A 27,253-nucleotide genomic window follows, 5' to 3' on the forward strand; every position below is an offset into this window, starting at 1 on the left:
GAATTCCATGGACTATACAGTCCATGGGGTTGCAAAGAGTCGGACACGACTGAGCGACTTTCACTTTTACTTTACTATGATGATGAGGTCTCAGTTCAGTTCAGTCGCTCAGGTGGGGCAGAGGAAAAGATTGGCAGAGGAACTTTGTATGTCTGGCTGCTTCCTGTCATACAGGTGTCTGCCAAGAGTCACCTTTACAGAGCCTTCCCAGGCCTCCCTAACTAACACTGTCCACCCCCATACTGCCTTTTCTCTTTTTCATCTTTTTCATAACACTTAACACTGTCCAGGAATATATTAGATATTTGTCTACCTTTTGTGGCCGTCTTCCATATTGGAGTGTAAGTTCCATGATAGTAAGGATTTGTCTTATTCACTGCTGTGTTCCCAGAACCTGGCGTGTGGTTTATACTGTCAACAAATATTTGTGAGTAGTCCTGTTTTTAGATGGAAGTTATCTGAGCCCTGATGATGCAACCTTCCGCTGGGCTGAGCCTGACCAGGCAGCAGAGAAGAGGTTTGCCTCTCCATCCCCAAACCTTTTTCTGTATCTCCACTGGAGATCTCTCTTTCTCCCGTTACAAGAGTCCAGAAAATACCATCCTTCCTGTGTGCTTCAGCTTTCTTCTGGCATGAGTCTTACAGCTGCTAAAATCAGTAGTAGGGACTGGAGCATCAGAAGCCCTGGGGGAAGAAAATGCACAAAACCCTGGGAAGATCTGCTCCTTAACCTTCAGGAGGCTGTGACTGAGTAAAGAAGGCAGCACACACAGAAAACAAGTTAGGACACGTGCCCATTCCCTGAGTCAGCTGTGTGGATTAGAACTCCTGCTGTGAGCTTGAGGTAGAGAGGGCAACCTGTGTGCTGGCCCCTGGGTCACATGTTGACACAGAAGTGGTTTCTGGAGGCATCAATGGGCAGGTTATGAATTCCCAGCCGACTCCATGTTGGCCTCCTTCTGAGGTTTGCTCCACGCTGTAGGAACTTGTTCTGAGCATAGTGTTACTTGTAAAAGGGCAGAAAGTGCCAGAAGGCGTTCCCACGAGGTGGGCAGCGTTGGCACCTTTCCATCCGTCTTTGGCTGTATCTGTTGGCCCCACTGATGTTGGGGGTGAGGAATAGTGACCAGCACCGGAATTCCGGCAAACCCTGGCTTTCCTGCTGCACGGCTTTTGGCGAGTAAATAGCTCCGCCTCACTGGCTTCCCCGGTGGCTTAGTGGTAAAGAATCCGCCTGCAACGCAGGAGACTCAGGTTCGATCCCCTGGAGAAGGGAATGGCAACCCCTCCAATATTCTTGCCTGAAGAATCCTGTGGACAGAGGAACCTGGCAGGCTACAGTCCATGGACTCGCAGAGTCAGACACAACTGAAGCGACTTAGCACACAAACGGTCGTGGTAGGGAGAGCTCAGAGAGAATGTGTTTATTACCACATTGCCTGCTATTGAGGTTATTCCAGCCCGGCATCTTGGGAGCCACTTGTGCCTCAGTTTCCTGATCTGTAAAACAGGGAAATAACTCCCAACCGCTGCAGCCGTCTCTCCCCTCTGTCTCTGGCTGTTGTAAGGGTTAATGTCCTTAGGCTTTGAGGGCCTGAGGTGGGGGAGGAGCCACATAAATGGGTTATTGTTGTGCTGGTGAATGCTCCGGCTTTGTTCAAGTGTCTTCACTATTTGACTTCCTGCAGTTAGCGTCCCCAGTCTTGAATTGCTGGAGACACTTGCGCGTCCTCAGCGGTTGGTGGCGCTCACCTGGCCTGGCTGAGTTGGGGTGGGAAGCTCCATTTCCTCTGTTAGGAGGCCCCCCGGGCATCAGGAATGAAAGAAATGCAGAAAGTATGACCCACACGCGCAACTGATTCTGAATAGGACGTTTATTGAAGAGGTTTTGCAGGAGGCGGCGGGCGCTTTAATTCCCGAGGCTGTTGGTGGCAGCTCTCTGCTCGCCCCAAGCCTGTTAACTGCTCGGCTGCCAGGGCCGAATGCGGCTCCCGGGCCCCACGCAGCCTTCCTGGTGCTCAGATGGGAGCGCTTTTGAGGAAAGCGGTAGGTACCCGGCTGGCCAGGCCAGGGGGTGCGAATGGGGCAGAAGCAGCACTGTCAAAGGCCTCTGAGTCTTGCCAGACTCTGCCATGAAACCCGGCTGGCCACAGGCTTTGGGGCGAAAGGTAAATTTCTCCCTTGGGCCTTCAGAAACTGAGGACAGGTTGAGTTGGTCCCTTTTTAAAATCTTGCCCAGGCTTCTTCAGGGGGATGTGTCCATTGAGGCCGGGCGAGAGCGAGAATCCTGTGTTCCTCTTTGAGTTACTGCACGTGGTTCTGCGAGGGGCTTCGGAGGGTCTTGTGATCTCTGAACACTCGGAGTTGGGCGATTAGGGAAGGGGCTCTTTGTAGAGGGACCCAGCGCACCCTGGGAAAAGCAGAGTTAATCTCCCACTTTTTCCGGAAGTTTCCTTTTCCCAGAATCCACAGAGGGTGGTTATTTTAGATAAAATCTAGAGGTGGTGGCAGGTTGGGCAGGTGGAAGGATGTTGTCCCTGACCTGGACTCTTCCCCTGGTGGACACCGCCAGGCCGGGGCCTTGTCCACCCCTCCCAGAGCTCCGGGCTGCAGAAGCCGGGAGGTCAGGGGCAGGTTGCTGCCCTGCCCTGCCTTGAGTTTCAGCCCTGAATCAAGGCCTGGCTTTTCCAGGAACAGGACTGCTACCTGGGCCATGCCCATGTGGACCCACCTGCCCCAGAATCTAGGGTTTGGTGACAGCTGCCCCCTCTGCGTGTGTGTAACTGCTTAGCTGAGGGACAAAGCTGCTCTCCTCCCACCTGTAAACTGGTTGGATGAGTTTCTCAGGCCTCCCTGGTGGAGGCTCCTTAGAAGGGAAGGCAGGGATCTGGGGTGGGGTGGGGGTGCAGAGGGGCCCCCCTGGGCTCTGGGTTAGGGATCCCTGAGGGACAGGGTCATGCAGGAGGCCCTGCTCTCCGAAAGGCCAGCTGCTTTGAGAATTAGAGACTCACACTTGTTATGTGAGACTGTAAGCTATGCCTTGGAAAATCTACTTTCCTAGGTTGTCTGGGTTAGGTGCCAGGCTCAGGGTCGGCGTCCAGGGCAACAAGGGGGTTTGGTTGAAGCTCTTGCTCTTGTTCCTGAGGGCCAGGAGAATCAGGGTGTGTGCCTGATGGCAGCAGTTCATAAAGGGAGGCTGCTGTTGCTTGGAATTGAAAACCAACTTGTGTTTGGGGGAGCCTCCCTAATTCTGATTTCCTTGGGGAGGGAATTTGGGGAAGGGAAAAACCCTCAGGTGGTAACACTGACTCCCCCTGCCCCCACACAATGCCCCCAGCTGGGAGCTGCTGTTCTGGAATCTCAGGGGAAGATTCCCTTCTAGTTAAGCCCTGGCATCTCAGTTTCTAGACTTGGCATTCACCCCTCTGCTTTTAGAAACATTTCGTATCCGGGTAGTTATCTCCACATTTATTGGGGGCCTTGTTTCTTCCCCCTTCTCAGGGGTTGGGATAGGTGTCATCCTTCTTCCTAGCACATTCTCCCCATCTCTTTCTGTCCTTGAAGCTCTCTGTAAACAGCCAGCATCTTCTTTGGCTTCTCGATGCTTCATGAACATTCTGGCTGTGTAGACCCCTGCGGCCACAGCACCACCTAGCAGTTTGTATATCTTAAGGGTAGTTTCTCACTTGGTGTCCCGAGTCTCCGTGGTGGGCTCCAGGCCGGGCCCGGGTGTGCCCACCCCTTGCTGCGGACGCCCAGGGTCCTTGTGTGGTCCAGGTCCTCTGGGGACTCCACTGTCCCTTGCTGCTACGCTTGTACCAGATGTCCTTAGGGCTCTTCCTCACCTGGCAGAAGCGTTGTCATCATTCAAGACACAGCGAAAATGTCACTCCTTTAAAGCTGCCTGGGTCCCCTAGGTGACACTTTCTCCTTCTTCCGTCAGCAGAGTTTATGTGCATTTCTGTGCTGGTACTTGAGGCACTGCTTTGTGGATAATCTGTTGATATGTCTATTTTTTAAAAACGATTATTAGTAGTAGTATTCTTTTTTGGCCACATAGCATGACTTGTGGGATTTTAGTTGCCCCAGCAGGGATCGAACCTGTGCCTCCTGCAGTGGAAGCACCGAACTTTAACCATGGGACTGCCAGGGCAGTCCTTGCTTCCCTTTGTCATTGATGTGCTTGTCCGGTTTCTCCTGATGCAGTATTTGTTCTCCAGAGCGGGTTCTGTGTGACTCATCTTTGTGTTAGCCCACAAGGCTGCCACAGTGCCTTTGTGCAAAGTGAGTGCTTGAATATACTTGAGCAGTGAATTCTGAAGCTCATGACTCGGGAAGGGCCGTTTGTCTTATCCCTAAATGAGTGGGTAGACCTTGCAGTACAGATGGCTCACTGCCCCGCTCCCCGTCGTCCAGCAAGTTAGGAGTAGAACTAACGCTGGTTTTGAGCCGTGCTGGCTGGAGTCCCAGGGCCCTTCAGGTCCATTCTGCTGCCTTCCCCTCTTGGATATTCCCTGTGATTTAGGAAATGGGCAAACACTGGGGCTTTTCCCTCTAAGTCCTGGCTCTCTCATTTGGCTACCCTGGAGTTGCATTACATGTTTTCTTTAAAATCCAAGGACGGGTGTCAAGGATGGTTTCCACCAATCACTTCCCTACCTCACGGTACCTTAAATTCTGTTCCTGCTCAGGCCTGTTGTTCCGCATGGCCTGTTCCTCTCCAGCTCTCTCCCTGCGGAACCCAGAGGAATGCGCCCTGCCTGCTACAGCATAGGACTGACTCATTCAAACTTCGTCTTCTGGTTTGACCTTCTGTGGGGCCTGGATATCAGACTCATTTCCGTTTCCAGCTGAATTGCTTTATATTTGCCCTTAAAAGATCATGGTCCAAATCTGTGTTGGGATCATAGATGATGGATGATTGGCAGGATCAGGGTGAAGTGGGGAGGGGAGGGTTAGGTCATGGTGGTACATGATTAAACTTGTATCTCTATTATTGACTTGAGATATGGGTCTACTGTTTTAGACACGCATCAGAAAAATCTCTTATCCTGATGCTTATGGACAAATAGTAACTCATCCATCCTTCTCATTGCTACCATTTATGGAAGGTATACTGCATGTCCTCTCGTTCTTGGAGACCAGTGAAATGGGTAGTATTGCTGTGCTTATTTTACAGGTAAAGGAACTTGAAGTTTGGTTAGATCCAGTGACTTGCCCAAGGCCACCCATAGCTAGTAAGACAGAGTAACTGGGTTTCAAACCACGTCTGCCTGACTCCAAAGCCTGTGAATCCATGTACTGCATTTAATCTCTGCTCTCTGGACTCTCATGCACTGAGATACTTGCTCATTCTCTCCTCCTCATCTGAGAACTCAGATCCAGTGGGCCCCTCTGTTCCCACTTTTTCTACTTGGATTCTCCAATGCCTTTGAATCTGATGCAATAGTAAATGCTGCAACTCTTAAAGGTGTGGTTCAAGGTTGGTGGCCTCAAAATAAGCACCCCCTATAGTGGGTGTACGGGGAGCAACTAGATAGTTAATTTGTGGGGCTGGGTCTCTTAATTTTGCTGATAAGGAGGGGTGGTCCTGTGAGCCTCTAGAGATGGGAGAGGTGAAGCCTCTGAGAACACTGGAGGTGTCTGTGATTTCTAGCATGGTCTTCATCCCCTCCATCTTCTGGGGACATTGTGTCTGTGTCATTTTCCTGCTTAGTGACAAGCTGTGACCTACCCTGGCTATGAGCAATAGCAATTTCTCATCCACAGTAATTGCTCTCCTTTGCCTTCAGTTTCGATGAAAGTGGACTGCTTTTCCTGGGATATCTGTAGGGCCCTTTTGCTGTAGTCCCTCTTCAAACTCCAGAGTGGTCTCTTCTTCCAGTTTTTGTGGCTGGTCATTTAATATGTGGCATGGCAGGGCAGCTATGCCCCTGCTCCAGTCCCTCTTCTGGGGCCTAGAGTGTGGGGCTGCTGGGGTGAATGGGCAGTCACTGCTCCTGCATGCCTCTTGGTGAATCGGAAACTTGCTGGCAGTGACTAATTGGAAACTCATTAGACAAGGAGGAACTGTCTCAGGTCTTGACTGAGGCCACTGTTTGTCTTTCGTCTGACTACTGTGGGAGTGGAGAGGTGCAGAAATTTATTGAACACCTAGTGCGTGCATTGCCTTCTGGGGGTGAAAGAAGGCCCAGCCCACTAGGTTTTTACTGTCTAGTCTGGAAGGAGAGCTTGCACATGAGAACCCCAAGGACCTGTGCTTTATGCGACACTCAGGCTCAGTGGAGTTCAGAGAAGTGTCTGTGTGTTAGTGTCCCATGGCTGCTGTTAACAAACGCTACCATCTTCGTGCCTTAGAACAGCACCCGTGCAGACTTCCCTGGTGGCTCAGTGGGAAAGAATCCACCTGCCAATGCAGGGGATACGGGTTCGATCCCTGGTCCAAGATGACCCACATTCCACGGATCATCTAAGACCCTGCGCCACCGCTACTGAGCCTGTGTGCTCTAGAGCCTGGGAGCCGCAGCTACTGAAGCCTGAGCGTGCTAGGGCCCCTGCCCTGCAACGAGAGGCCTCTGCGATGAGAAGCCCACTACACAACTAGGAAGTAGCCCCTGCTCGCTGCAACTAGAGAAAAGCTCACACGGTGACAGAGACCCAGCACAGTGAAAAATAAATGAAGCAGCAGACATTTATTATCTTATAGTTCTGGAGGTCAGATGTCAGTCTGGGCCTACAGGGTTCTTTTCCTTCTGGAATCTCCAGGGAAAATTTTGTTTGCTTGTCCTTTCCAGCTTCCTGAAGCTGCTTAGATGCTTTGACTTGTGGTCTCTTTCCTCCGTCGACGAAGCCAGCAGCCTAGCATTGACCAGTTTCTCGCTCTGTCCCTCTGCCTCTGCTGTCACATCAGCTTCTGACTCCTGCTACTTCCCTTTTGTGAGGCCCCTCGTGATTACCGTGAGCCTACCCACGTAATCTAGAACAGTCTTCCCCATCTCAAGATCCTTAACTTGATCATACCCGCAAAATTTCTTTTGCCATATAAGGTTAGCTACATAGAGAGGCTCTTTGTATCCAGGGATTAAGATGTAGATATTCCTGGGTGGGGAAGCATTTTCGGCCTGCATCATTGTGTGTGTTGGATGGGTTGGTGATGGTTGGGGAGGCCTTTCCGAGGATGATGATTGGACCACATTTGGGGAGGGAGAGAATGTCTGGGACACCTTGCAGGTTTGAGAAGTAACATGAGCAGATGTTGGGCTTGTGCGTGGTGGCGACAGGGAGATGTGGGTGAGCAGTACTCCCACTGACATGAGATGCCAGGGGCTTTCCTTCCCTTCCAAGGCCAGGCCGAGGGAGTTTTCTGGACTTTAGTCTGTAGGCCCAGACTCTGTCCCAGAATTCAGGTGGGAGGGCTCCACTGGCAACCAGAGTCCTTCCTAGCAGCTGACCCAGGCACACTTGGTGGCCCCCTGCTATTCCTGGGTGGTGGGAAAAGGAATTCAGGAGGGAAAATGAATTCATGAGGGAACAGGAATTTGAGCCAGCTGGCCTGGGTTTGGGTGGCCCAGAAACCCTGGTCACACAGTTCGCACAGCCTCTGTGATAGTCACGTTGCTCACAAGGAACACAGTCCCTGGAGAGCTTCCCTTGTCCTTAGGTGCTTGGGGCCCCTGAGTCCCCAGGGAGGGACAGGCGGGTCAGAGGGAGAGAGGAAAGAGCCAGCCCCTCTCAGGGATCCTCCTTGTCCTCAGGAAAGCCTCGAGGGTGTGTCAAGAGGTGACCTCTGCTGGTGTGACCTCACCCACCTCTGCCCACCCTCTGCTGGCCCAGAGAACCATAGGAATAGATCCTCAGGAGCTGGGCTTCTGTGGGGACAGTGCTGGGCAGCAGCGTGTGTGTCTGTGTGTGTGTGTGTGTGTGTGTGTGTGTGTGTGTGTGTGTAGCATACCTGGGCTCCTCTGGAAGTTAAATTGTGTGTGTGTGTGCGTAGACCCTCGTGATACTGAGCTCTGTGTATGTGTGTGTGTAGCAGCACACCTGGGCTCAGGATCTCGAGGTGAGATCTCTGGAAGTTCAGTGTGTGTGTGTGTGTGTGTGTGTGTGTGTAGACCCTCGTGATACTGAGCTGTGTGTGTGTATGTGTAGACCCTCGTGATACTGAGCTCTGTGTGTGTGTGTGTGTGTGTGTGTGTGTGTGCGCGCGTGTGCATGCCCCCGCGTAGCACACCTGGGCTCAGGATCTTGAGGTGAGACCTCTGGAAGTTCACATTGCTCCCGCCCTGTCTGTCTGGAAGAGCTGGAGCATTTCTCTGTATCTCCCTTCTGCTACCTTATGGATGAGCAGATCCTGACAGTGCAATGAGGGGAAGATCAAAGGCTGTGGCTGCCCGGGTTGAAGAACCTTTGGAATACTTAGCAGGTGTTGGGAGCTGGGAGATGAGAGAAGGTGGAGGAGGGCTGTGCCGCCTGCGCTCCCCAGGGAGGGAAGGACTTGGCCCACTTGGCGGGTACCAGATGACCACTCCCCTTCCCTCCTGGGGCCCCTGGACTTTGGAGCAGTTGCCTTTGGGGGAGCTCCTCTGTCGCTCCATCTGCCTCCAGAGCAGGTGTGGTATGTCGGCCTTCCGTCTCCTGGGTGTGGGGCGAAGGGTAGTAGGTGAAAGGATGACGTCAGCCGCCTCCACACCTGGACCCAGCCTCTCTGAAGCAAAATGTTTTCTGGAGTATCTCCGAGCGCTGGCCTGCACAGCTCCTCCTGCACAGACTACTTACTGCCTTCTTGGCCTGCCGGCCCCTGAAGGAGGGCTGGAAGGGAGTGTTAGTGAGACCTGGGGACTCCCAGGACTAGAGAAGCAGAGGTTGTCCAGAAGATTCCATCCAGGTGAGCGCCCCCGTGGGACCTTCTTTCTGAAGCTGGGGTGGAGTTGGGGAGCAGGGTCCTACTGCCTTATTGACAAGAGGCCTGAGGACAGAACATGGGGGCTCTGGTGGGTTTGGCTGGTTGTTTTTTTCTGTTGGAGGCAGGAGGCCGGGTCAGATCGGGGGCACGGTGCTGAGGCCTCGCAGGGAGGAGAAGGATGTGGAACCTGGCCCCAGTCAGCCGTCCTGGGAAACTCAGAGGCCTGCTGCTGCCTGCCTGCCTGCCTGCCTGCCTCCCTGCCTCCCTGCCTGGGGATGTTCAGGAAAGGTCCCCAGGAGGTGTGAGTGGAGGGAGGGTGTGGATTGGGTTTAAATTTAGAGAAAGTTAAGAAGAAAAGAAACTCATCTCCCTTTCTTTCCTGCACCCAAACTCTTAAAGGTGCATGTCTGAGCAGCTTATGGGGCAGATCAGAAAGGTCTCAGGGACCCTGTCACAGAGGGTTTCTCAGGTGTGGGAGATACAAAGTTTTCTAGAAGACTGACTTACTGACTGGTGATTGATTGGACTGATTCCTGTTAAAAGATGGAAGAGGTCAGTGAGGAGGGATATTTAGGGAGCTGGAGACCCTGGTGATGCGGTGGGCTGTGGCTTGGGGTTTGGCTGCTGTCTGTCACCTCCTCTAGGTGCCCACTGTCCCAGCAGACAGTGTCTTCCAAGATGAGTTTAAAGACCCCTGAGTTCCAATCTTGGCCTTGGGGTGAATCTTACCATATGGGGTGATGTGATAGTCCATGGAGAGGAAGGAAAGGCTGCCTCTACCCGGGAGCCCTTCCATAGGCAGGTCTTCCACTGTCTCTGGGGGGCCTGAACACCACTACAGAAAGGTGTGTGTGTGCTCACTTGCTCACTCGTGCCCAACTCTGCAATCTCATGGACCATAGCCTGCCAGGCTCCTCTGTCCGTGGAATTTTCCAGGCAGGAACACTGCAGAAGGATGGAGATTGGGTTTTTAGAACCAGAGGGCACTCACACTGGGTGTGATGTCTCTTTTCCCTCACTATCTGATGGTGTCTGCTAACAGTCCCACCTGGACTCTGCCTGGTCTTCTCTGACTGCTCATTTGCTCTTTACCCTTCCTTTCTGGGTCTCTGTATTCTTTTCCAGCAAGTCCTCTTGCCCAGGGGAGAGAACGAGAGCCTTGTGAACCTAGGTCTCCTGGTCACTGCAGGGCTTCTCTCGTCATCCGAGGAGTTATAATCTGATCCTGGTGCCCTCCTGCCGCTTCCCTTCTCTAGCATCTTCAGTCCTTTGACCAGGAATCTGTGTTTTTCTGTGTCGTTCCAAGGAAAAGGTAAATGCGCAAAGGTCACGTAGTAGGAGGTCTAGAAATAGCCTTCAGATCAGATCAGATCAGTTGCTCAGTCGTGTCCGACTCTTTGCAACCCCATGAATCGCAGCACGCAAGGCCTCCCTGTCCATCACCAACTCCCGGAGTTCACTCAAACCCACATCCATCGAGTCAGTGATGCCATCCAGCCATCTCATCCTCTGTCGCCCCCTTCTCCTCCTGCCTCCAATCCCTCCCAGCATCAGAGTCTTTTCCAATGAGTCAACTCTTCGCATGAGGTGGCCAAAGTACTGGAGTTTCAGCTTTAGCATCATTCCTTCCAAAGAAATCCCAGGGCTGATCTCCTTCAGAATGGACTGGTTGGATCTCCTTGCAGTCCAAGGGACTCTCAAGAGTCTTCTCCAACACCACAGTTCAAAAGCATCAATTCTTCAGTGCTCAGCCTTCTTCACAGTCCAACTCTCACATCCATACATGACCACAGGAAAAACCATAGCCTTGACTAGACGAACCTTTGTTGGCAAAGAAATGTCTCTGCTTTTCGATATGCTATCTAGGTTGGTCATAACTTTCCTTCCAAGGAGTAAGCGTCTTTTAATTTCATGGCTGCAGTCACCATCTCTAGTGATTTTGGAGCCCAGAAAAATAAAGTCTGACACTGTTTCCACTGTTTCCCCATCTATTTCCCATGAAGTGGTGGGACCGGATGCCATGATCTTCGTTTTCTGAATGTTGAGCTTTAACCCAACTTTTTACTCTCCACTTTCACTTTCATCAAGAGGGTTTTTAGTTCCTCTTCACTTTCTGCCATACGGGTGGTGTCATCTGCATATCTGAGGTTATTGATATTTCTCCCGGCAATCTTGATTCCAGCTTGTGTTTCTTCCAGCCCAGCGTTTGTCATGATGTACTCAGCATATAAGTTAAATAAACAGGGTGACAATATACAGCCTAGACGAACTCCTTTTCCTATTTGGAACCAGTCTGTTGTTCCATGTCCAGTTCTAACTGTTGCTTCCTGACCTGCATACACATTTCTCAAGAGGCAGATCAGGTGGTCTGGTATTCTCATCTCTTTCAGAATTTCCCACAGTTGATTGTGATCCACACAGTCAAAGGCTTTGGCATAGTCAATAAAGCAGAAATAGATGTGTTTCTGGAACTCTCTTGCTTTTTCCATGATCCAGCGGATGTTGGCAATTTGATCTCTGGTTCCTCTGCCTTTTCTAAAACCAGCTTGAACATCAGGAAGTTCACGGTTCACGTATTGCTGAAGCCTGGCTTGGAGAATTTTGAGCATTACTTTACTAGCGTGGGAGATGAGTGCAATTGTGCGGTAGTTTGAGCATTCTTTGGCATTGCCTTTCTTTGGGATTGGAATGAAAACTGACCTTTTCCAGTCCTGTGGCCACTGCTGAGTTTTCCAAATTTGCTGGCATATTGAGTGCAGCACTTTCACAGCATCATCTTTCAGGATTTGAAATAGCTCAACTGGAATTCCATCACCTCCACTAGCTTTGTTTGTAGTGATGCTTTCTAAGGCCCACTTGACTTCACATTCCAGGATGTCTGGCTCTAGGTGAGTGATCACACCATTGTGATTATCTGGGTCGTGAAGATCTTTTTTGTACAGTTCTTCTGTGTATTCTTGCCATCTCTTCTTAATATCTTCTGTTTCTGTTAGGTCCATACCATTTCTGTCCTTTATCGAGCCCGTCTTTGCATGAAATGTTCCTTTGGTATCTCTGATTTTCTTGAAGAGATCTCTAGTCTTTCCCATTCTGTTGTTTTCCTCTATTTCTTTGCATTGATCGCTGAAGAAGGCTTTCTTATCTCTTCTTGCTATTCTTTGGAACTCTGCATTCAGATGTTTATATCTTTCCTTTTCTCCTTTGCTTTTCGCTTCTCTTCTTTTCACAGCTATTTGTAAGGCCTCCCCAGACAGCCATTTTGCTTTTTTGCATTTCTTTTCCATGGGGATGGTCTTGATCCCTGTCTCCTGTACAATGTCACGAACCTCATTCCATAGTTCATCAGGCACTCTTATCTATCAGATCTAGGCCCTTAAATCTATTTCTCACTTCCACTGTATAATCATAAGGGATTTGATTTAGGTCATACCTGAGTAGTCTAGTGGTTTTCCCTACTTTCTTCAATTTAAGTCTGAATTTGGCAATAAGGAGTTCATGGTCTGAGCCACAGTCAGCTCCTGGTCTTGTTTTTGCTGACTGTATAGAGCTTCTCCATCTTTGGCTGCAAAGAATATAATCAATCTGATTTCGGTGTTGGAAGAGTGTGTTTGTTATGACCAGTGCATTTTCTTGGCAAAACTCTATTAGTCTTTGCCCTGCTTCATTCCGTATTCCAAGGCCAAATTTGCCTGTTACTCCAGGTGTTTCTTGACTTCCTACTTTTGCATTCCAGTCCCCTATAATGAAAAGGACATCTTTATTGGGTGTGAGTTCTAAAAGGTCTTGTAGGTCTTCATAGAACCGTTCAACTTCAGCTTCTTCAGCGTTACTGGTTGGGGCATAGACTTGGATTACTGTGATATTGAGTGGTTTGCCTTGGAAACAAACAGAGATCATTCTGTCGTTTTTGAGATTGCATCCAAGTAGTGCATTTCGGACTCTTGTTGACCATGATGGCCACTCCATTTCTTCAAACTAGTCAATCTGATCACACTAGGACCACAGCCTTGTCTAACTCAATGAAACTAAGCCATGCCCATGGGGCAACCCAAGACGGGCGGGTCATTGTGGAGAGATTTGACAGAATGTGGTCCACTGGAGAAGGGAATGGCAAACCACTTCAGTATTCTTGCCTTGAGAACCCCATGAACAGTATGAAAAGGCAAAATGATAGGATACTGAAAGAGAAACTCCCCAGGTCAGTAGGTGCCCAATATGCTACTGGAGATCAGGGGAGAAATAACTCCAGAAAGAATGAAGGGATGGAGCCAAAGCAAAAACAATACCCAGCTGTGGATGTGACTGGTGATAGAAGCAAGGTCTGATGCTGTAAAGAACAATATTGCATAGGAACCTGGAATGTCAGGTCCATGAATCAAGGCAAATTGGAAGTGGTCAAACAAGAGATGGCAAGAGTGAATGTCGACATTCTAGGAATCAGCGAACTGAAATGGACTGGAATGGGTGAATTTAACTCAGAAATAGCCTTAAGGAATCTTAATTCTTTTTTTTTTTTTTCCACCTCCATTGGCCTTTGTGAGGGAAGTAAAATACTAAAAACCATAACCTTTATGTCTTAATATGTTCCCCATGGTTTATGCTGAGGCAAAGCCATGGCATCTAGGGCTGTGTCTAATCCTTTGCTGTGGTTCTAGCTGGTGTGAAATCCATCAGGGAGGCAGCCATCAGTGGGTAGGGGCAGATGAGCACTCACACTGAAGCCTGAGTGCCTGAGTCCAGATCCAGGCTCTACCGCATGCTCTTTCTATGGCCTCAGTTTCTGCATCTGTAAAATGGGGATAATAATAATACTGACCTCATAGAGTTGTTATGAGATAAAAGCGTCGTTATGTTTACAGCACTTGGACCATTTTTAGCTGTTAGCCATTATGCTTTCTTTTAAACCCAGGAGGATTTGGGCATGGGTGCTATGAAAATATGAGCTTGGTTTGCAGGCAGGTGGCTGTGTGAAGTCAGAGAAAATTTCTCCAAGTAGAAAAGATGCATTAGTTCCTGGGCTTTTGAAGTGTGCATGGGGACCCTATGGTGATGGAGTCCCTAATGAGTGACCTCGAAGATACCCTTTAGAGAGAAATCTCTTGAGAGACTGTGTGTGGGGTGGAGGTCGGGGGCTGTGACTAATCCTTCACTTTGAGGCCATGACCTGGCCAGCTGTGAAGTCCATTAGAGACCTGGGCCTTTTCTGCTTAGCATCCCCACAGGGGCTGACTGACCCCAGGTTTCATCTGGGAAAGGTCTTAGGTCACAAGTCCCTACCCCTTTGTTCCAGCTGGGATTGACAGGCCTCGGGGGCTGGAGGGGAGACGGGGTAGGGGGGTGGGGTGTGCCTGATGGTGCACTTGCTTTGAAGGACACATTTCCTGATGCACAGCATATATTCAATATAGGTTTGCTGAATTAAATCAAACACAAAACTGTTATATAAAATGGTGCATGGACAGATGAATAATCACTGCTGAGATATACAGATTTTTAAGTCACAAGAGGGTCAATCACTTCACAGAGTCTATTCAGCGAGTCCCACCGCACCTGGGGTTAAGGGCTGGGGCGGAGTTCGGGTCTCTTTCTTTGTCTGAAACAACAGGCCACCGGTGGGTAGAAATGACTAGCTGGTTCATCTTAAAGGCTCTTCTGAGGAGACAGGAGAAAGCAGCAGTGCTGTTTCCCAGGGGCTCTCCTGAGATGCTCGGTTTCACCAAGGTGATCCTGTTAGTTAATCCTTTGACTGCATCTGGAAGGAGGGAGCAGTCAGGACTGGCTCCAGTGCTGCCACAGTGTCCTCATCTGCAAGATGAGAGACTCACGTGGAGGGAATCCCCTCCTTAGCTGAGACATGCAGTGGGAAGTTGCTGTGCTTGGGAGGGTCCTCGCTGGGCTAGCATGCATGGCAAACAAGTCTCCATGCTCCTGACTTTAGCTTGGTAGTCATACTGGTTCATCTACCATCATTATCCATTTGCCATTTGCGGATCACGTTTTAAGGCCCCCGCCCTTAGGTCACTGCCTGCGGCTGGGAGTCTTACACAGTGAGTGCTACAAAAGGGATAACCCTGGGGTGCTGTAAGAGTACACAGAAGGGGCCCCCAGTTTTGGTTTCTGGGCGTATGCGGCTTCTCACTGAGACCCAAGGGTTGGTATAAGTGACGTGGGTATGGCGTGGGTGTTGGGGAGGAAGTAATGGCCAGGTAGCGAGAACACTTGCAAAAGCCAGAGCCCAGGTGGGGACACTGGTTCCAAGTTGGGGTAGAGGCACAGAAAACCAGGGGGGCAAATTCAAGATTGCCAGAGTGATAGCACCGTCTCGACCCTTCTCATAGCTCTAACCTGTGGTCTAGTCACTTGTGAGTCCTAGCGCTAGGGGTGGAAGGCATTGGGACAGTAGGGCTGGAACAGATGCTTTAAAACATTCTTCCTGGGGAAACAGCAGTCACATGAACATTCTGGAAAGTGATGTTGATGGGCTTTGGTGCTCTGGGGTGGGGGTGGAGTGTCCTTGACTTTCCCAAAGGCCACAGCTACCACCCTGCCTCCCCAGCTTGCTGCTTCAGGCTGGCCTATCTGTGAGCCACCCCATCTGTTTAGGGAGTAAAGTCCGCCTGAGGCTATGTTTGCCTCACCTGGGAGCAGTTTCCTGCTTGCTATGCTGCCCTGACCTGCTGTGCTGAAGGGAGTTTGGGAGACGTACCCGTGCCTCAGCCCTGGGGAATTTCCTGTGCCCCTGGAGCCTGGCTGAGTCAGAAGCAAGCACCAGGGACTGGGGCAAGGAGGTGACGTGGGCTCAGCCTTTGCATCATCTCCTCTGTCTTCCCCGTCAGTATCCAGAAGGTTTCAGGTTCGTGGTTAAGCCACTGGTGCCCCAGAGATTTTGCAGTCCCACATACTCTGGCATATAGGTTCTTAAGAGCCAGATCCTTGACCAGCGGACACTTGGGGAGTGCTTTTTGACAACTGCCAGTACTATCACTGTTCTGATGGTTTATGGAGCCGTCGCTCTGTGCTGGGCACCAAGCTGTACATCCAGCAGTTCACTGCCTACTGCGGGGGGACAGCCTCAGGGGAGGTGGTGAGGAGCAGAGGCTCTGGGAGGCTGGGTGATTTGCAGGAGCAGGGGGGCTGGGCTGCAGATTCCATCAGAAGGCACCCCTGACCGCTGCCAGCTGTTCTGGGGCCTCAGCTCTATGAGCCCTTGGTTGATCCGGGATGTGGTCCACCTTTCTTCCACTCTGGGAAGGATGGAGGTGACACTGTTGGAGACAAGCAGGAATGTCACTTGGGCATCCTTGTAGATGCTCATACAATTGGAAGGAAGGGACCTCCTTGAGATTCAGAATTGTTGCTTTAAAAATTGTGGTAAAATGCATGTAACATAAAATCCACATTTTAAAATGTTCAGTGGCATTGAGTGAGTACATTCATATTGTTGTGCATCCATCACTATCTTCCATCCATAGAACTTCCCATTATCTTGCACAACTGAAACTGTATCCATTAAACGGTAACTCCGCATTCCCTCCTCCCCCAGCCCCTGGCAGCCACCCTTTTCCTTTCTGTTTCTGCGAGGATTCCAGAGGTTTGACCCTTTGTCTGTCCTGCCCAGAACCTCCCTGGAACGCCCTCGCCAGGCAGCGATGCCAGGATGCCCGTCTCTGCCTCCCTCCACCAGAACGGCAGCCAGGAGCGGCCGGCGAGCCTGACCTCCACGACCTCCTCGTCGGGCTCCTCTCGCGACAGTCGCGGGGCCATGGAGGAGCCCAGCGGCTCCGAGGCTTTGGCTGAGAATGCGGAGGGCTCCCCGTGTGGCCAGCATCTCCCCAACAGCAACAACAACTCCAGCGGCTGGCGGAACATGCGGGGGTCCCTGTCGCCCTTCAGCAAACGCACGCGGCCGGTGGCGCCTGGGGACAAGTTCGGCTACCTGGGCCGGGTGGTGCGGGAAATCGTGGAAACGGAGCGCACGTACGTGCGGGACCTGCGTAGCATCGTGGAGGTGAGGCTTCGGGGAGCTGAGTTCCGGAGGAACAGCCCTCTCTTCCGGGGCTGGGGCTGGCCTCTGGCTTCCTGTGGCCCAGCTCTTGGGCAAAACCCTACTTCCATCCGTGGGAGGAGGAAAGTTCTCCCTGACATATTGCTTCCAGAACCTGCTTCTCTCACGGCGCCTGCTGGGGATGCTGCTGGCCGCTCATGCCACCTTGTGACTTGGGGGTCCCGTCAGTAGTTGGGCCAGCAGAACTTCTGTGGATGGTTGGGGTGTAGGCACCCTTCATGGAGAGTGAGGATTCCTGTGCTTAGCCAAGAGGGAGCCACAATGAAGAAACTGGCTCTGGGACCCTCCCTGCACAGCGCCCAGATTCCTCTTGTTTCCTGCCTGTGGGGTCTTAGGCACCTGCGTAACCCCTGCCTCAGACTCCTCCTCTGTAAATTGAAGAGGCAGGGCCTTGCAGGGCCAACGCGAGCGTTTCATACTGGGAGGGGCAAGGGAGGAGGTGACTGTGTGGCTGCTGCTGAGGAAGCTCTCTGCCCTTTGGAGGGACATGTGCTCGTTTCCTAGGCCTGCCTAACAGGCAGCCACACACAGGGGAAGCTGAAGATGCATACGTTTATCTTGTCCTGGTTGAGGAGGCCAGAGGTCAAAACTCAAGACTGCTGGCCGGGTTGGTTTCTTCTGGAAACTCTGAGGGAGAGTGCGTTCCAGGGCTCTCCCCTAGCTCCTGGGTGCTGCTGGCAACCCTCGCTGTTCCTTGCCCTGTAGCTGTGTCCCCCCATTATCTGCCTCTGTCTTCACATGGCCTTTTCTGAGTTTGTCTGTGTCCTCTCCTCTTACAAGGACACCAGTCACTTGATTCAGAGCCCACTCTACATCCAGTGTGGTAGCATCTGATGATCCTTAATCATTATATCTGCAAAGACCCTATTTCAAAGAAGGTCACATTCTGCGATTCCAAGTGGGTATTATTATTTGTGAGGAGGAATCAGCCGTCCCAGGGCAGTAGGTGACATCTGTGAAATGGTCACAGCAGGAAAATACAGCCCAGGAATGAGGTGTGGCTGGCGAGTGGGGCGATGGGACAGGACCGGATTGTGCCGGGGGCGCTGCTGGGCTCTGACGCCTCTCTCCACGCAGGACTACCTCTTGAAGATCATTGACACGCCAGGGCTGCTGAACCCAGAGCAAGTCAGCGCCCTCTTTGGGAACATAGAAAGCATCTATGCACTGAACAGGTATGGAGTGAGCTTGACACACCCCATGTTCTTACTGTGAGCCCCATCTCAGGGCCTGGAGAGGGGCCCCGATGTCCCTGATCTTACTCGGGGGCTGTGATGCACGCCCAGGGCCTGATCGCTGAAGTGGGGAAGAGTGGTCCCTCCCTGTACAGTTAGCTCTCTTCAGGAGAGAGGGCCTTTGGGCCTGTGTGCCCTGGGCCCAGTGTGCTACCTGATGGGCAGAGGGGCTCGTGTGAGGCGGTGTTCATGTTGGGTCCAGGCTGGGCCAGCGCCCCTTCAGGGACTACTGCACCCTTGCACCTGAAGCTCTTCCCCTGTCCCTCTCATCTTGGTCCCCCACATGCAGATCTCTTCGTTCTTCTCCACCTTCCCCCTGATTCCGTGGGAAGATGGGGCTCCCTGGAGGTGATCTGACCCGTTAGGTAGGGGAACATACAAGCCCGGCAAGGAGTGAAGAGGAAGGCTGAGCAAGGCCTGGCGAGGGGCTGCTTCAGGGACAAAAGGGCTCCACGAAGATCACACATGAGTGGCTGCCAGGGCCCCCAGACTCCCCAGGGAGAGGGCACTGGCTGGGAGGAGCAGAGCTTATGGGGGCAGCATTGACGGGATAGGAGGAACCTTGCCCCAGGCCCCTGAAGATGGGCAGAGGGACTTACTGCTGGACAAGCTGGGAGGCCCGATGCAGGGGAGACTTGGACCGGAGGGTGTGGGCTTGGGTGAGGAGTAGCACAGGAAGGGAGGCCGGGTGTTCCTCTCGTGCCCCCGTCTCAGAACAAGCAGTGGTGGGACTCACCCTGTCTCTCCCATTTTCTGCACCCTTCTGAACTGGGGGCCTCGGTCCCTTTGCTAGTTCTCCCTATCTCCTTCCCCTTTTAATGTCTGGTTCTGTGTGTTTGACTCCTGCCTGCAGAGGAGCTGTGTCCCCTTCCGAGGTGGGTACTGGTGTGCTTTCTCCCTCTCCTGCTGGTGGAGCGCATGGCTGTTTTGCCCCCATCTTTGCTGCGGTGCTGGCTCCTTTCCATAGTTGCTGCCCCTGGTGGAGCTCACTGACACCAGGGCTGATGTGTGTCTGGGCACCAGGAGGTTGGGGAGGGGGTGTGTTGGTGACCATGGAGGCTGTGAGTGGTCCACGGTCTGATGACCACCTTCCCTTCACCTAGCCAGCTACTCAGAGACCTGGACAGCTGCAACAGTGACCCCGTGGCCGTGGCCAGCTGCTTTGTGGAAAGGGTAAGCACGGCTGGGTCCTGGCACCATTCTGCCTTGCTAGGGACCTCTCTCCAGGGGAAGTGCTGGGTGCCTTGCCTTGAATATCAAGGGCATTTAGGGTGGCGCTGGGGGCTGCTGGGTGGATGGAATGTCTGAGATGGATGGGTACAGAGATGAATCTGCAGATGCTTGGGGAGAGTGTGCTCCGGGGCCCAGGGCCATGCCTTTGATACACCCAGGCTTACAGGCAAATGCGAGTCTCCCTGAAATAACTGTTTTTGGTCTTTCTTTAGAGCCAAGAGTTTGATATCTACACTCAGTATTGCAACAACTACCCCAAGTGAGTAATTAGGATGGAGAGGGGAGGCAGAGCCATCTGGCGAGTCCAGAGCACCCCACCTCCCCCTCCAGACCCCCTCTGGTGATGGCCCCTTTCCCACTGGCAGCTCGGTGGCCGCCCTGACCGAGTGCATGCAAGACAAGCAGCAGGCCAAGTTCTTCCGAGACCAGCAGGACTTGCTGCAGCATTCGCTGCCCTTGGGCTCCTATCTCCTCAAGCCGGTCCAGCGCATCCTCAAGTACCACCTGCTGCTCCAGGTAAGCCGGGGCTCCTCCCGAGGACATGGGGGCCTGAGGGAGGGGAAGGGCCCTTGAGCCTAAGCTCCCGCTCCCCGCACAGGAGATCGCCAAGCATTTTGATGAGGAAGAGGATGGCTTTGAGGTGGTGGAGGATGCCATTGACACCATGACATGCGTGGCCTGGTACATCAACGACATGAAGAGGAGGCACGAACATGCGGTCCGGCTCCAGGTGCTCTGGAGCTGAGAGCTGGAGGGGTGGGCAGGCAGGGGTGCTCGGGCAGGAAGAGGCTTAGAAGAGGAAATGCGAGCTGAGGGGTGGTGTCCTTGAAGATGGGCTTCTCTGGGGGGAGCCCTTGGTGCGGCGTGTCTCTGTGAAACCCAGGCGGTGACTCCAGGGGGCCCTGCGTGGTCCCAGCAGGGTCTCCAGCAGCCTGACCCTGGGGCTTGGGGCTTCTCTGTTGCAGGAGATTCAGTCTCTGCTCCTCAACTGGACGGGGCCAGACCTGACCACCTACGGGGAGCTCGTCCTGGAGGGCACGTTCCGCGTGCACCGTGTGCGCAGCGAGAAGACCTTCTTCCTCTTCGACAAAGCGCTGCTCGTCACCAAGAAGCGGGGCGGCCACTTTGTCTACAAGAGCCACATCCCGGTAACCAGGCCACACCTCCTCCTCCCCTGCTTCCCGCCTTCCTGACGGGCCAGTTCCACTTTCCAGCTCTGCGCCAGACTTGGCTGGGCCTCAGGTTGGGGTGGACACAGCTCCAGCCTTAGAAGAATACTCTCCCTGCCTCCCCCAACGGCCTTGAGGGGTGGGGTCCCCGGTTGGCTCCCCGCCGCGGGCTTGACTGCCATCTCCCCCTGCCCTCCCAGTGTTCCTCCCTGATGCTGATCGAAAGCACCCGAGAGTCCCTGTGCTTCACCGTCACGCATTACAAGCACGGCAAGCAGCAATACAACATCCAGGTGAGGGGCAGGCCAGGACAAGACCCCCACGGGTCTGCGGGGTGCAGGCTGGGAAAAGACCCACCCCTCCCTCAGTGGCGGGAGCCTTGGAGTCTCCCCCTGGAAGGCAGAGGTCCTTGGGGGTATCTCTCGGGCTTGTGCTGAGGAGTTGAGGGAGCCTCAGCACCCCCAGCCTTCTTTCTGCCTCTGCCCCCCTCGGCGGAAGCCCAGCCCACGCCAGATGGCTTCAGGCCTGTCATGGTGACGCCCTCCTTCTCTGTTGGGCCCACCCAGGCCAAAACGGTGGAGGAGAAACGAAGGTGGACTCACCACATCAAGAGGCTCATTCTGGACAACCACCATACCACCATCCCCCAGAAGGTGAGTTCCCGGGGCGCCTGATGGGGGGCCGGGAGTGGCTGTCCCTCAGAGCCAGCTCCGGGGAACCCTGGGCCTCACCTTTGGACACTGACCCCACTGGACAATGGGGTCAGTTCAGCGGATGCTACAGTCCTCTGTACCAGCCCTGTGGGGGGCCCTGGTACCGCAAGGCCGAGGGAGAAATGGCTCATAGCAAGGTAGCCACAAGGTGGGTTTCCTTTCCTTCCAGGCCAAAGAAGCCATCTTGGAAATGGATTCCTATTGTAAGTTCACCCTTCCTGCCTGCTTCGTCCCTAATGGTGCTTGTCTCTTGGTCGGACTGTATCCTGGGGGCGCTTTGCTGGATACTTAGTCTAGAGAGTAGGGAGGATGGGGGAGGTTCCTTCTGTAAGGCTGGGGGTCTGCTGCAAGACCAGGGCTTGGTGCTGATGACAGGCGGGACGCTGTGTGCCTCGCACTCCTGGTGCGCGGAGAGGTTGGAAGAGCTCTGCAGGCTTATGGCCCTGGAGCTGGACTGGGCAGCAGAGTTGTGGTCGGGGGTGGGCAGAGTCCACACCAAGGCTGATGGTATCCTAAAGGTCTGGTCGTCTCTCTTGGGTGCAGATCCCAATCGGTACCGCCACAGCCCAGAGCGCCTGAAGAAGGGCTCCCAGGATGACGTGTCCGCCCACGTGCACCAGGGGCGCCGGCAGTCTGGTAAGGCAGGGACTTGGTGGGCACAGAGGCTTCTTTTCAGGACCTTTAACCAAGTGGGGAACCAACCTTCTACAGCAGCATTTGGGGCTGGCTCTCACCTCTCTGGAAATCCCAGGAAGGGATGGGGGGGTGGGGGTAAGTGTGGTGTGGATGGGTATGTCTGGAGCCTCCTGCCTTCCACCAGGCACCTCTGGCACCTTCCTGCCTACCCAGGGCTGGACAGCTTTCCTTTTACAAGGCCCTAGGAACGCTTGTTCCAGGCACCCCTTCTTAGCGCCCCCACAATTGACTCCTTCCTCCTTTGCCACTTGGAATACTGGGAGTCAGCCAGAGTAATGCTCGGACGTCATGGATGGTCCACAGCCCAGTTATGGAACAGAGCAGAGGCAGGACGTGGGGAAAATGAGTTGGATTTCAAGTGGCACCAGATCCAGACAGGAAATATTTACTTTGGGTCTCAGGGAAGAGTTCTGTTCTCCTTTCCTGGGTTTTCTTCCATGACTGGGCTTGCTGCTGTGTACTTGGAGGTATTGAAATGAACCATTTATTGAAAAGAGAAAACCTTGCTTTTATTCTCTGCCCTTGTAGTGATGAGTGTGTGTGTTTTCTGTGTCAATTTTCACACTCTTCATTCGGTCTGAGGCCCAGGGATCGATCTGGTTTTGGCCAGGCACTTGCCAAACTACCACCTGAGGTGGGAATTGGGGTGAGAACCATTTCAGAGACCCCTAAAGAGAAAGACTAAGTAGTGATGGGAGCTGGTTCCTGGCTGGGATCCCCACAGTGCGTGGGGTTTGATTGGCAAGACCCACAGGTCCCCTGAACACCTGTGTGGATTGACATAGAACCTTCGGTTTTTCTGGAGGATGAAGCTGAGCAGTGTCTGGAAAGCTCTTGTGTGTTTTGTCTGGTGGTGTTCCTATTGGATCTCAGACCTTAGGCAAACTTGCATGGTTGCAAAAGGTCTTTGATGCCATGTGTTAAAAGCCTCAAATTGGGAGTGTTACTTCCTAAGTCTCTGGCCCCTGTTGCTTCTCTGTCCCTTCTTCTGTAATTCTCTCATCCCTCTAACATTACCTCTTAACTTGCCATAGCTTTGACTTGGAAGCTTCCAATATGTGGAGGTATTTAGTAAGTGGCGGCAGTGGTAATAACAGTACTACCTGTCATAACATCAGCTGCAGCAAGCGAGGCACTCGGGAAATGAGCCGTTTCAGAGCTGACGTTTCCCCCAGGCTGAGGTTTTAGCCTGTAAACACTAGAACAGTTGGGTTTTGTTTTTGTGTTTTAGTTTTGTTGTTTTTGTTGAGTTGCTAAGTTATGTCTGATTCTTGTGAACTCCATAGGCTATCCATGGGATTTCCCAGGGAAGAATGTTGGAGCGGGTTGCCATTTCTTCCTCCAGGGGATCTTCCCAACACAGGGATTGAGCCTGAGTCTCCTGAATTGCAGATGGATTCCTTTCCACTGAGCCATCAGGGAAAGAATTCACTTGCCAATGCAGGAGACGCAGCAGGAGACACGAGTTCAATCGATCCCTTGGTTGGGAAGAACCCTTGGAGGAAGAAATGGCAACCCGCTCCAGTATTCTTGCCTGGAAAAACTCATGGACAGAGGAGGAGCCTGGCGGGCTACAGTCCATGAGGCCACAAAGAGCCAGACACAACAGAGCAGTTAAGCAGTTCCGCCTTTACACTGAACAGTGTTCCTTCTTATTAGTCCGCATGCTTTTCTGTAGTAGCCCTTCCTTCTTCCCTCTTCTGTTACAAATTAATCGATTGAATGTGTAAGAAATGTGTGTAACATCAGTCAGGACGTCAATGAGAGGGAGGATCCGGGCCAGTGGGAGAGTGTGAGTACTTGTTCTCAGTCATCTGTTGTGACTGCCTCCAGGCCTATTTCTGCTTCATATGTGCAGAGAGTTGGGATGGGCAGATAAGTACACTCTCTGGGTAAATAAGGTGCTGTTGTCATCATCTTAAATATTCTTGTTACATATTCCTGATTACACAGTTTAAACTGAAAGAGTAGAGCCTTTTGTATTTCTCACTTTAAAAACGACTAGGTGTCTGGTTACCTCCATGCAGGTGGAAGGTAGGTGTGTGTGCCTGTGCGCATTTAGAAAAAACAGTTCTTCAATACGCTTTCCTGTCCAGGAACAGCTGAGGCACCTCAGGAGAGCTCCCTTCTGACTCCCAGTTTATAGTGGGGCTGCCACTTGATGCCAGGCGGTCGAGGGCAGTAGGGGCTAAGGGCACGGCTCTGTAGAGAGGTTCCTTAGACCTGTCCTCTCATCCTGGCCTCTCTATCTCAGGTCTGTCCCCAGAAAGGCTGGGGATAAGGTGCTGACACCATCGGCCTAACGGGTGTATTCTGTCCTTAGGGCCTGGGCAGCCCTTGTCCAGCTGGGCAGCAGGGCTTCGTGGTGCCAGGCCTTAAAGGCCATAGCAAGTTGGATGCAACCTCTGCTTTCCTGTGGGGGCTCTGTGAAGGGGCTTGGGTGTCACTAAGGCCCTGATGTGCTCTGTGCAGAGAGGTGGGGCTTGAGGTGGGGGCCAGGGCCCTCAAGAGAGGCTCATCATTCTCAAGAGGACAGTGTGGGGCAGTGGCACCAGAACTGAGGGCCCCAGCAGGGCTAGTGGGCAGGCCTCGTTCTGGGGGCTGTCAGTCACAGCAGAGCACCCCAAGCCGGGGTGGGCAGTGGCTCCCTGTGGACTGGGCGTGAGGGCAGCCTTTGTCATGCCCCGGGGCCACAGGGGCCCTGCTGGAGTGGACTTTGAGCTGGTGATGGGCCAGTGGCGCTATGAGTATGGGGCCTGGGCCAGGCCAGGCAGTTTGCAGCCTGCACTGACTCTGCCCGTTGCTCTCCTCCTCAGAGCCGACCAGACGTCTGTTCAGGCAACTCAGTGAGAAAGGTGAGTGAGGGAATGGTGGTCAGCTATCCCCTTGAGCCCTAGGGCGAGGGTGAGCGGGAGGAGTGGGCGACCAGCAGTGTGGGGGCGACATGGACGGTGAAGAGGGGCCTCTGTTTCTCCCTGGAAGGGGGGCTCTCCCCCTACACGCCTCGCACCCTGTCTCCCTGTCCTTGGTTGATAGCAGGAGCGAGTGACCCCCACCCCGGGCTCCTGTGCCATCAGTCATTCCTTTGGAAGTCCTGTGAAGATTCTGGGAGCAGGAGCCCCTGATGAGGGCTTTCCCAGGGGGTCCTGGGCCTCGGGCCTGTGTAAGGGGGCTCTTTCTCCTGCTCACTGATCTCCCCTCTCCCTCCCCCCTCGCCCGTGTGCCGGAATCTGGCGGTGGTGGAGCAGCCAGAGCCACAAGAGTGAAGGTAAGGCCAGGGGCGAGGGGACTGTGGACAGGTTGGGGGGAACTGCCCGGCTCAGCCCTCATCATCGTCACTTACTCAGCAGACACCTGTCAAGCACCTACTGGGCACCAGGCTCTGTCTTGAGGGTCCTGGAGATGAATAAGCCCAGAGTACCCTTCTGTACCTTTTTCCTGGGGTGGCAGCCTGCCAGTGGCTGGCCCAAGCCTGGATCCTCTCATATTGCTCTCTCTCCCTGGGGCAGGCGGGCCTGTCTGGGTCCTGAGTTCCTGCCCAGGCCCCAGGCCCAGCTTCCCACCTCTAGAGTCCCCCGCACCACTCAGGAGCCCAGAGGTTGGGTGTCTATAGATGCGAAGCCTCCCCAGCCCCAGCAGCTGCAGGAGGAGGGGGGTTGCCCAGAGGCTGGTCACGAGGGGGCCTTGTGCTCTGCACAGCACGCGGGCAGTGTTGGCACGCTCCTGGACTTTGGACAGCCCCCCTGTGCTCGGGGCCTGCAGTTGGAGGCCGAAGGGGCTGCCCAGGAAGAGAAGGAGGAGGTGATGGAGGAGGAGGAGGAGGAGCAGGCCTTTCAGGTCTCTCTGGAGGACCTGGCTGGGCACAAAGGCAGCGAGAAGGGGGCCAGGCCAGAGCCCTCAGGCTCGGAGGAGGAGGAGGAGGAGGAGGAGGAGGAGGAGAGCCTGGCAGTGGCGGAGCAGGTAGCCGACTTTGCCAGCTCCCTGCTGGCCGCCCTCCACTGCTGGCACTATCGGGCCAACGCTTTACTTTTCTCCCGGGGCGCTATGGTGAGGTGTCTCTTTGATCTCCCCTCCTCCTTGCATGCTTCCTGGCATGTGCATGCCCATCTGTGAGTCCCCTTCCCTGCTGTCCTCACCCCTCCGTCCTTGTTCCTTCATTCCTGCCAATGGCGTTTCTTAACCCCTGGCTCGCTGTCACGCCCTGGTGAGCCCCTGGCATTCATTGTTCCAGTACTGGAGCTAACCAGCATGCTACTCAGTGGGCATGATTAATGGGGCAGGCTGGGGGGTGGCGGGGAGGTCAGCACACTGGGGATGCATGCCTGGTGGGGATTTCTGAGTCTCCCAGACTTGGCAGTTCAGGCCGACTCTGGATGGCGCAGGTCCAACGCTGGATCTCAGTGTAGCCCAACCCCCTTGGGGCTCAAGAGGTGCTGTCAGGGTTGGGATGCAGAAGGGACCAGCTCCCTATTGTTCTGGAAGCTGATGACTGCCCTCTGCTTGCTGCAGGGGAAGGAACGCAGGGAGTCTGAAGAACCCAAGAGCTGCGGGAGGACCAGGAGCCTGTCTCCAACTCCTGAGGAAAAGTGCCTGAACTTTGAGTCTGTGACTTCCCTGCCAGAGGTGAGTGGCCAGCAGGTGGAATAGGGATTGTGCATACCCTCCTGAGCTCAGATCTCCAGCTTTGTAGGCGGGGCTTTCAGACATGGCTCTCCTGTTAGGCCCATGGGGACAGGGAATCTTGCTTCCCAGGACTCTCATGCCTTCAGGAAACCTGTCTGGCCTATGGGCATGTGGCTTGGTGACAGACAGCTTCTTACTCTGAATTAGAAAACAGTACCCCTCCCTCTGGGGCTTCCTTGGTGGCTCCATGGTAAAGAACCTGCCTGCAGTTCAGGAGATCCAGGTTCGATTCTTGGATCAGGAAGATCCCCTGGAGGAAAGGGCATGGCAACCTACTCTTGCCTGGAGAATCCCATGGACAGAGGAGCCTGGCAGGCTGCAGCCCACAGGGTCGCAGAGTCGGGAACGACTGAAGCTACTAAGTGGCAGCAGCACCCCTTCCTTTGGGCAGATGCAGTCTCTTGCCAAGGGACACAGTTATTGGAAGTGACCAGAGTTGAGGTCCTCTTGTCCAGGCCTCCTTGCATAGAGCATAAGGCCCTGCCCTGCCAGCATGCCAGACATTTAAATCATGCCTGTCCCACCTGGCAAAGGAATAAGGTGTTGATATCTACTGG

At 53.4% G+C, this 27,253-nt stretch overlaps 1 protein-coding gene across 6 annotated transcripts in view; it reads left to right on the forward strand.

The window, feature by feature from the left end:
- The window catches only part of PLEKHG3 (pleckstrin homology and RhoGEF domain containing G3), a 46,782-nt gene that overhangs the window by 15,067 nt on the left and 4,462 nt on the right, over window positions 1-27,253 (forward strand). Inside the window, exons 1-16 of one of the 6 annotated variants that reach the window (XM_027554328.1) lie at window positions 2,026-2,046; window positions 16,521-16,910; window positions 18,045-18,142; window positions 19,306-19,375; window positions 19,648-19,694; window positions 19,801-19,951; window positions 20,034-20,165; window positions 20,401-20,583; window positions 20,805-20,897; window positions 21,171-21,257; window positions 21,487-21,520; window positions 21,861-21,953; window positions 24,830-24,868; window positions 25,262-25,281; window positions 25,713-26,060; window positions 26,523-26,636. In XM_027554328.1, coding sequence (XP_027410129.1) covers window positions 16,560-16,910; window positions 18,045-18,142; window positions 19,306-19,375; window positions 19,648-19,694; window positions 19,801-19,951; window positions 20,034-20,165; window positions 20,401-20,583; window positions 20,805-20,897; window positions 21,171-21,257; window positions 21,487-21,520; window positions 21,861-21,953; window positions 24,830-24,868; window positions 25,262-25,281; window positions 25,713-26,060; window positions 26,523-26,636 — 1,860 coding nt within the window. In that variant the 5' untranslated portion in view covers window positions 2,026-2,046; window positions 16,521-16,559. Of the gene's footprint in view, window positions 1-2,025; window positions 2,047-16,520; window positions 16,911-18,044; window positions 18,143-19,305; window positions 19,376-19,647; window positions 19,695-19,800; window positions 19,952-20,033; window positions 20,166-20,400; window positions 20,584-20,804; window positions 20,898-21,170; window positions 21,258-21,486; window positions 21,521-21,860; window positions 21,954-24,829; window positions 24,869-25,261; window positions 25,282-25,712; window positions 26,061-26,522; window positions 26,637-27,253 lie in introns of those variants that run through there. The other 5 variants (XM_027554330.1, XM_027554329.1, XM_027554331.1 and 2 more) reach the window with 5 other exon arrangements.

Source organism: Bos indicus x Bos taurus, chromosome 10, assembly GCF_003369695.1.
Source record: "Bos indicus x Bos taurus breed Angus x Brahman F1 hybrid chromosome 10, Bos_hybrid_MaternalHap_v2.0, whole genome shotgun sequence".
Taxonomy (NCBI): domain Eukaryota; kingdom Metazoa; phylum Chordata; class Mammalia; order Artiodactyla; family Bovidae; genus Bos; species Bos indicus x Bos taurus.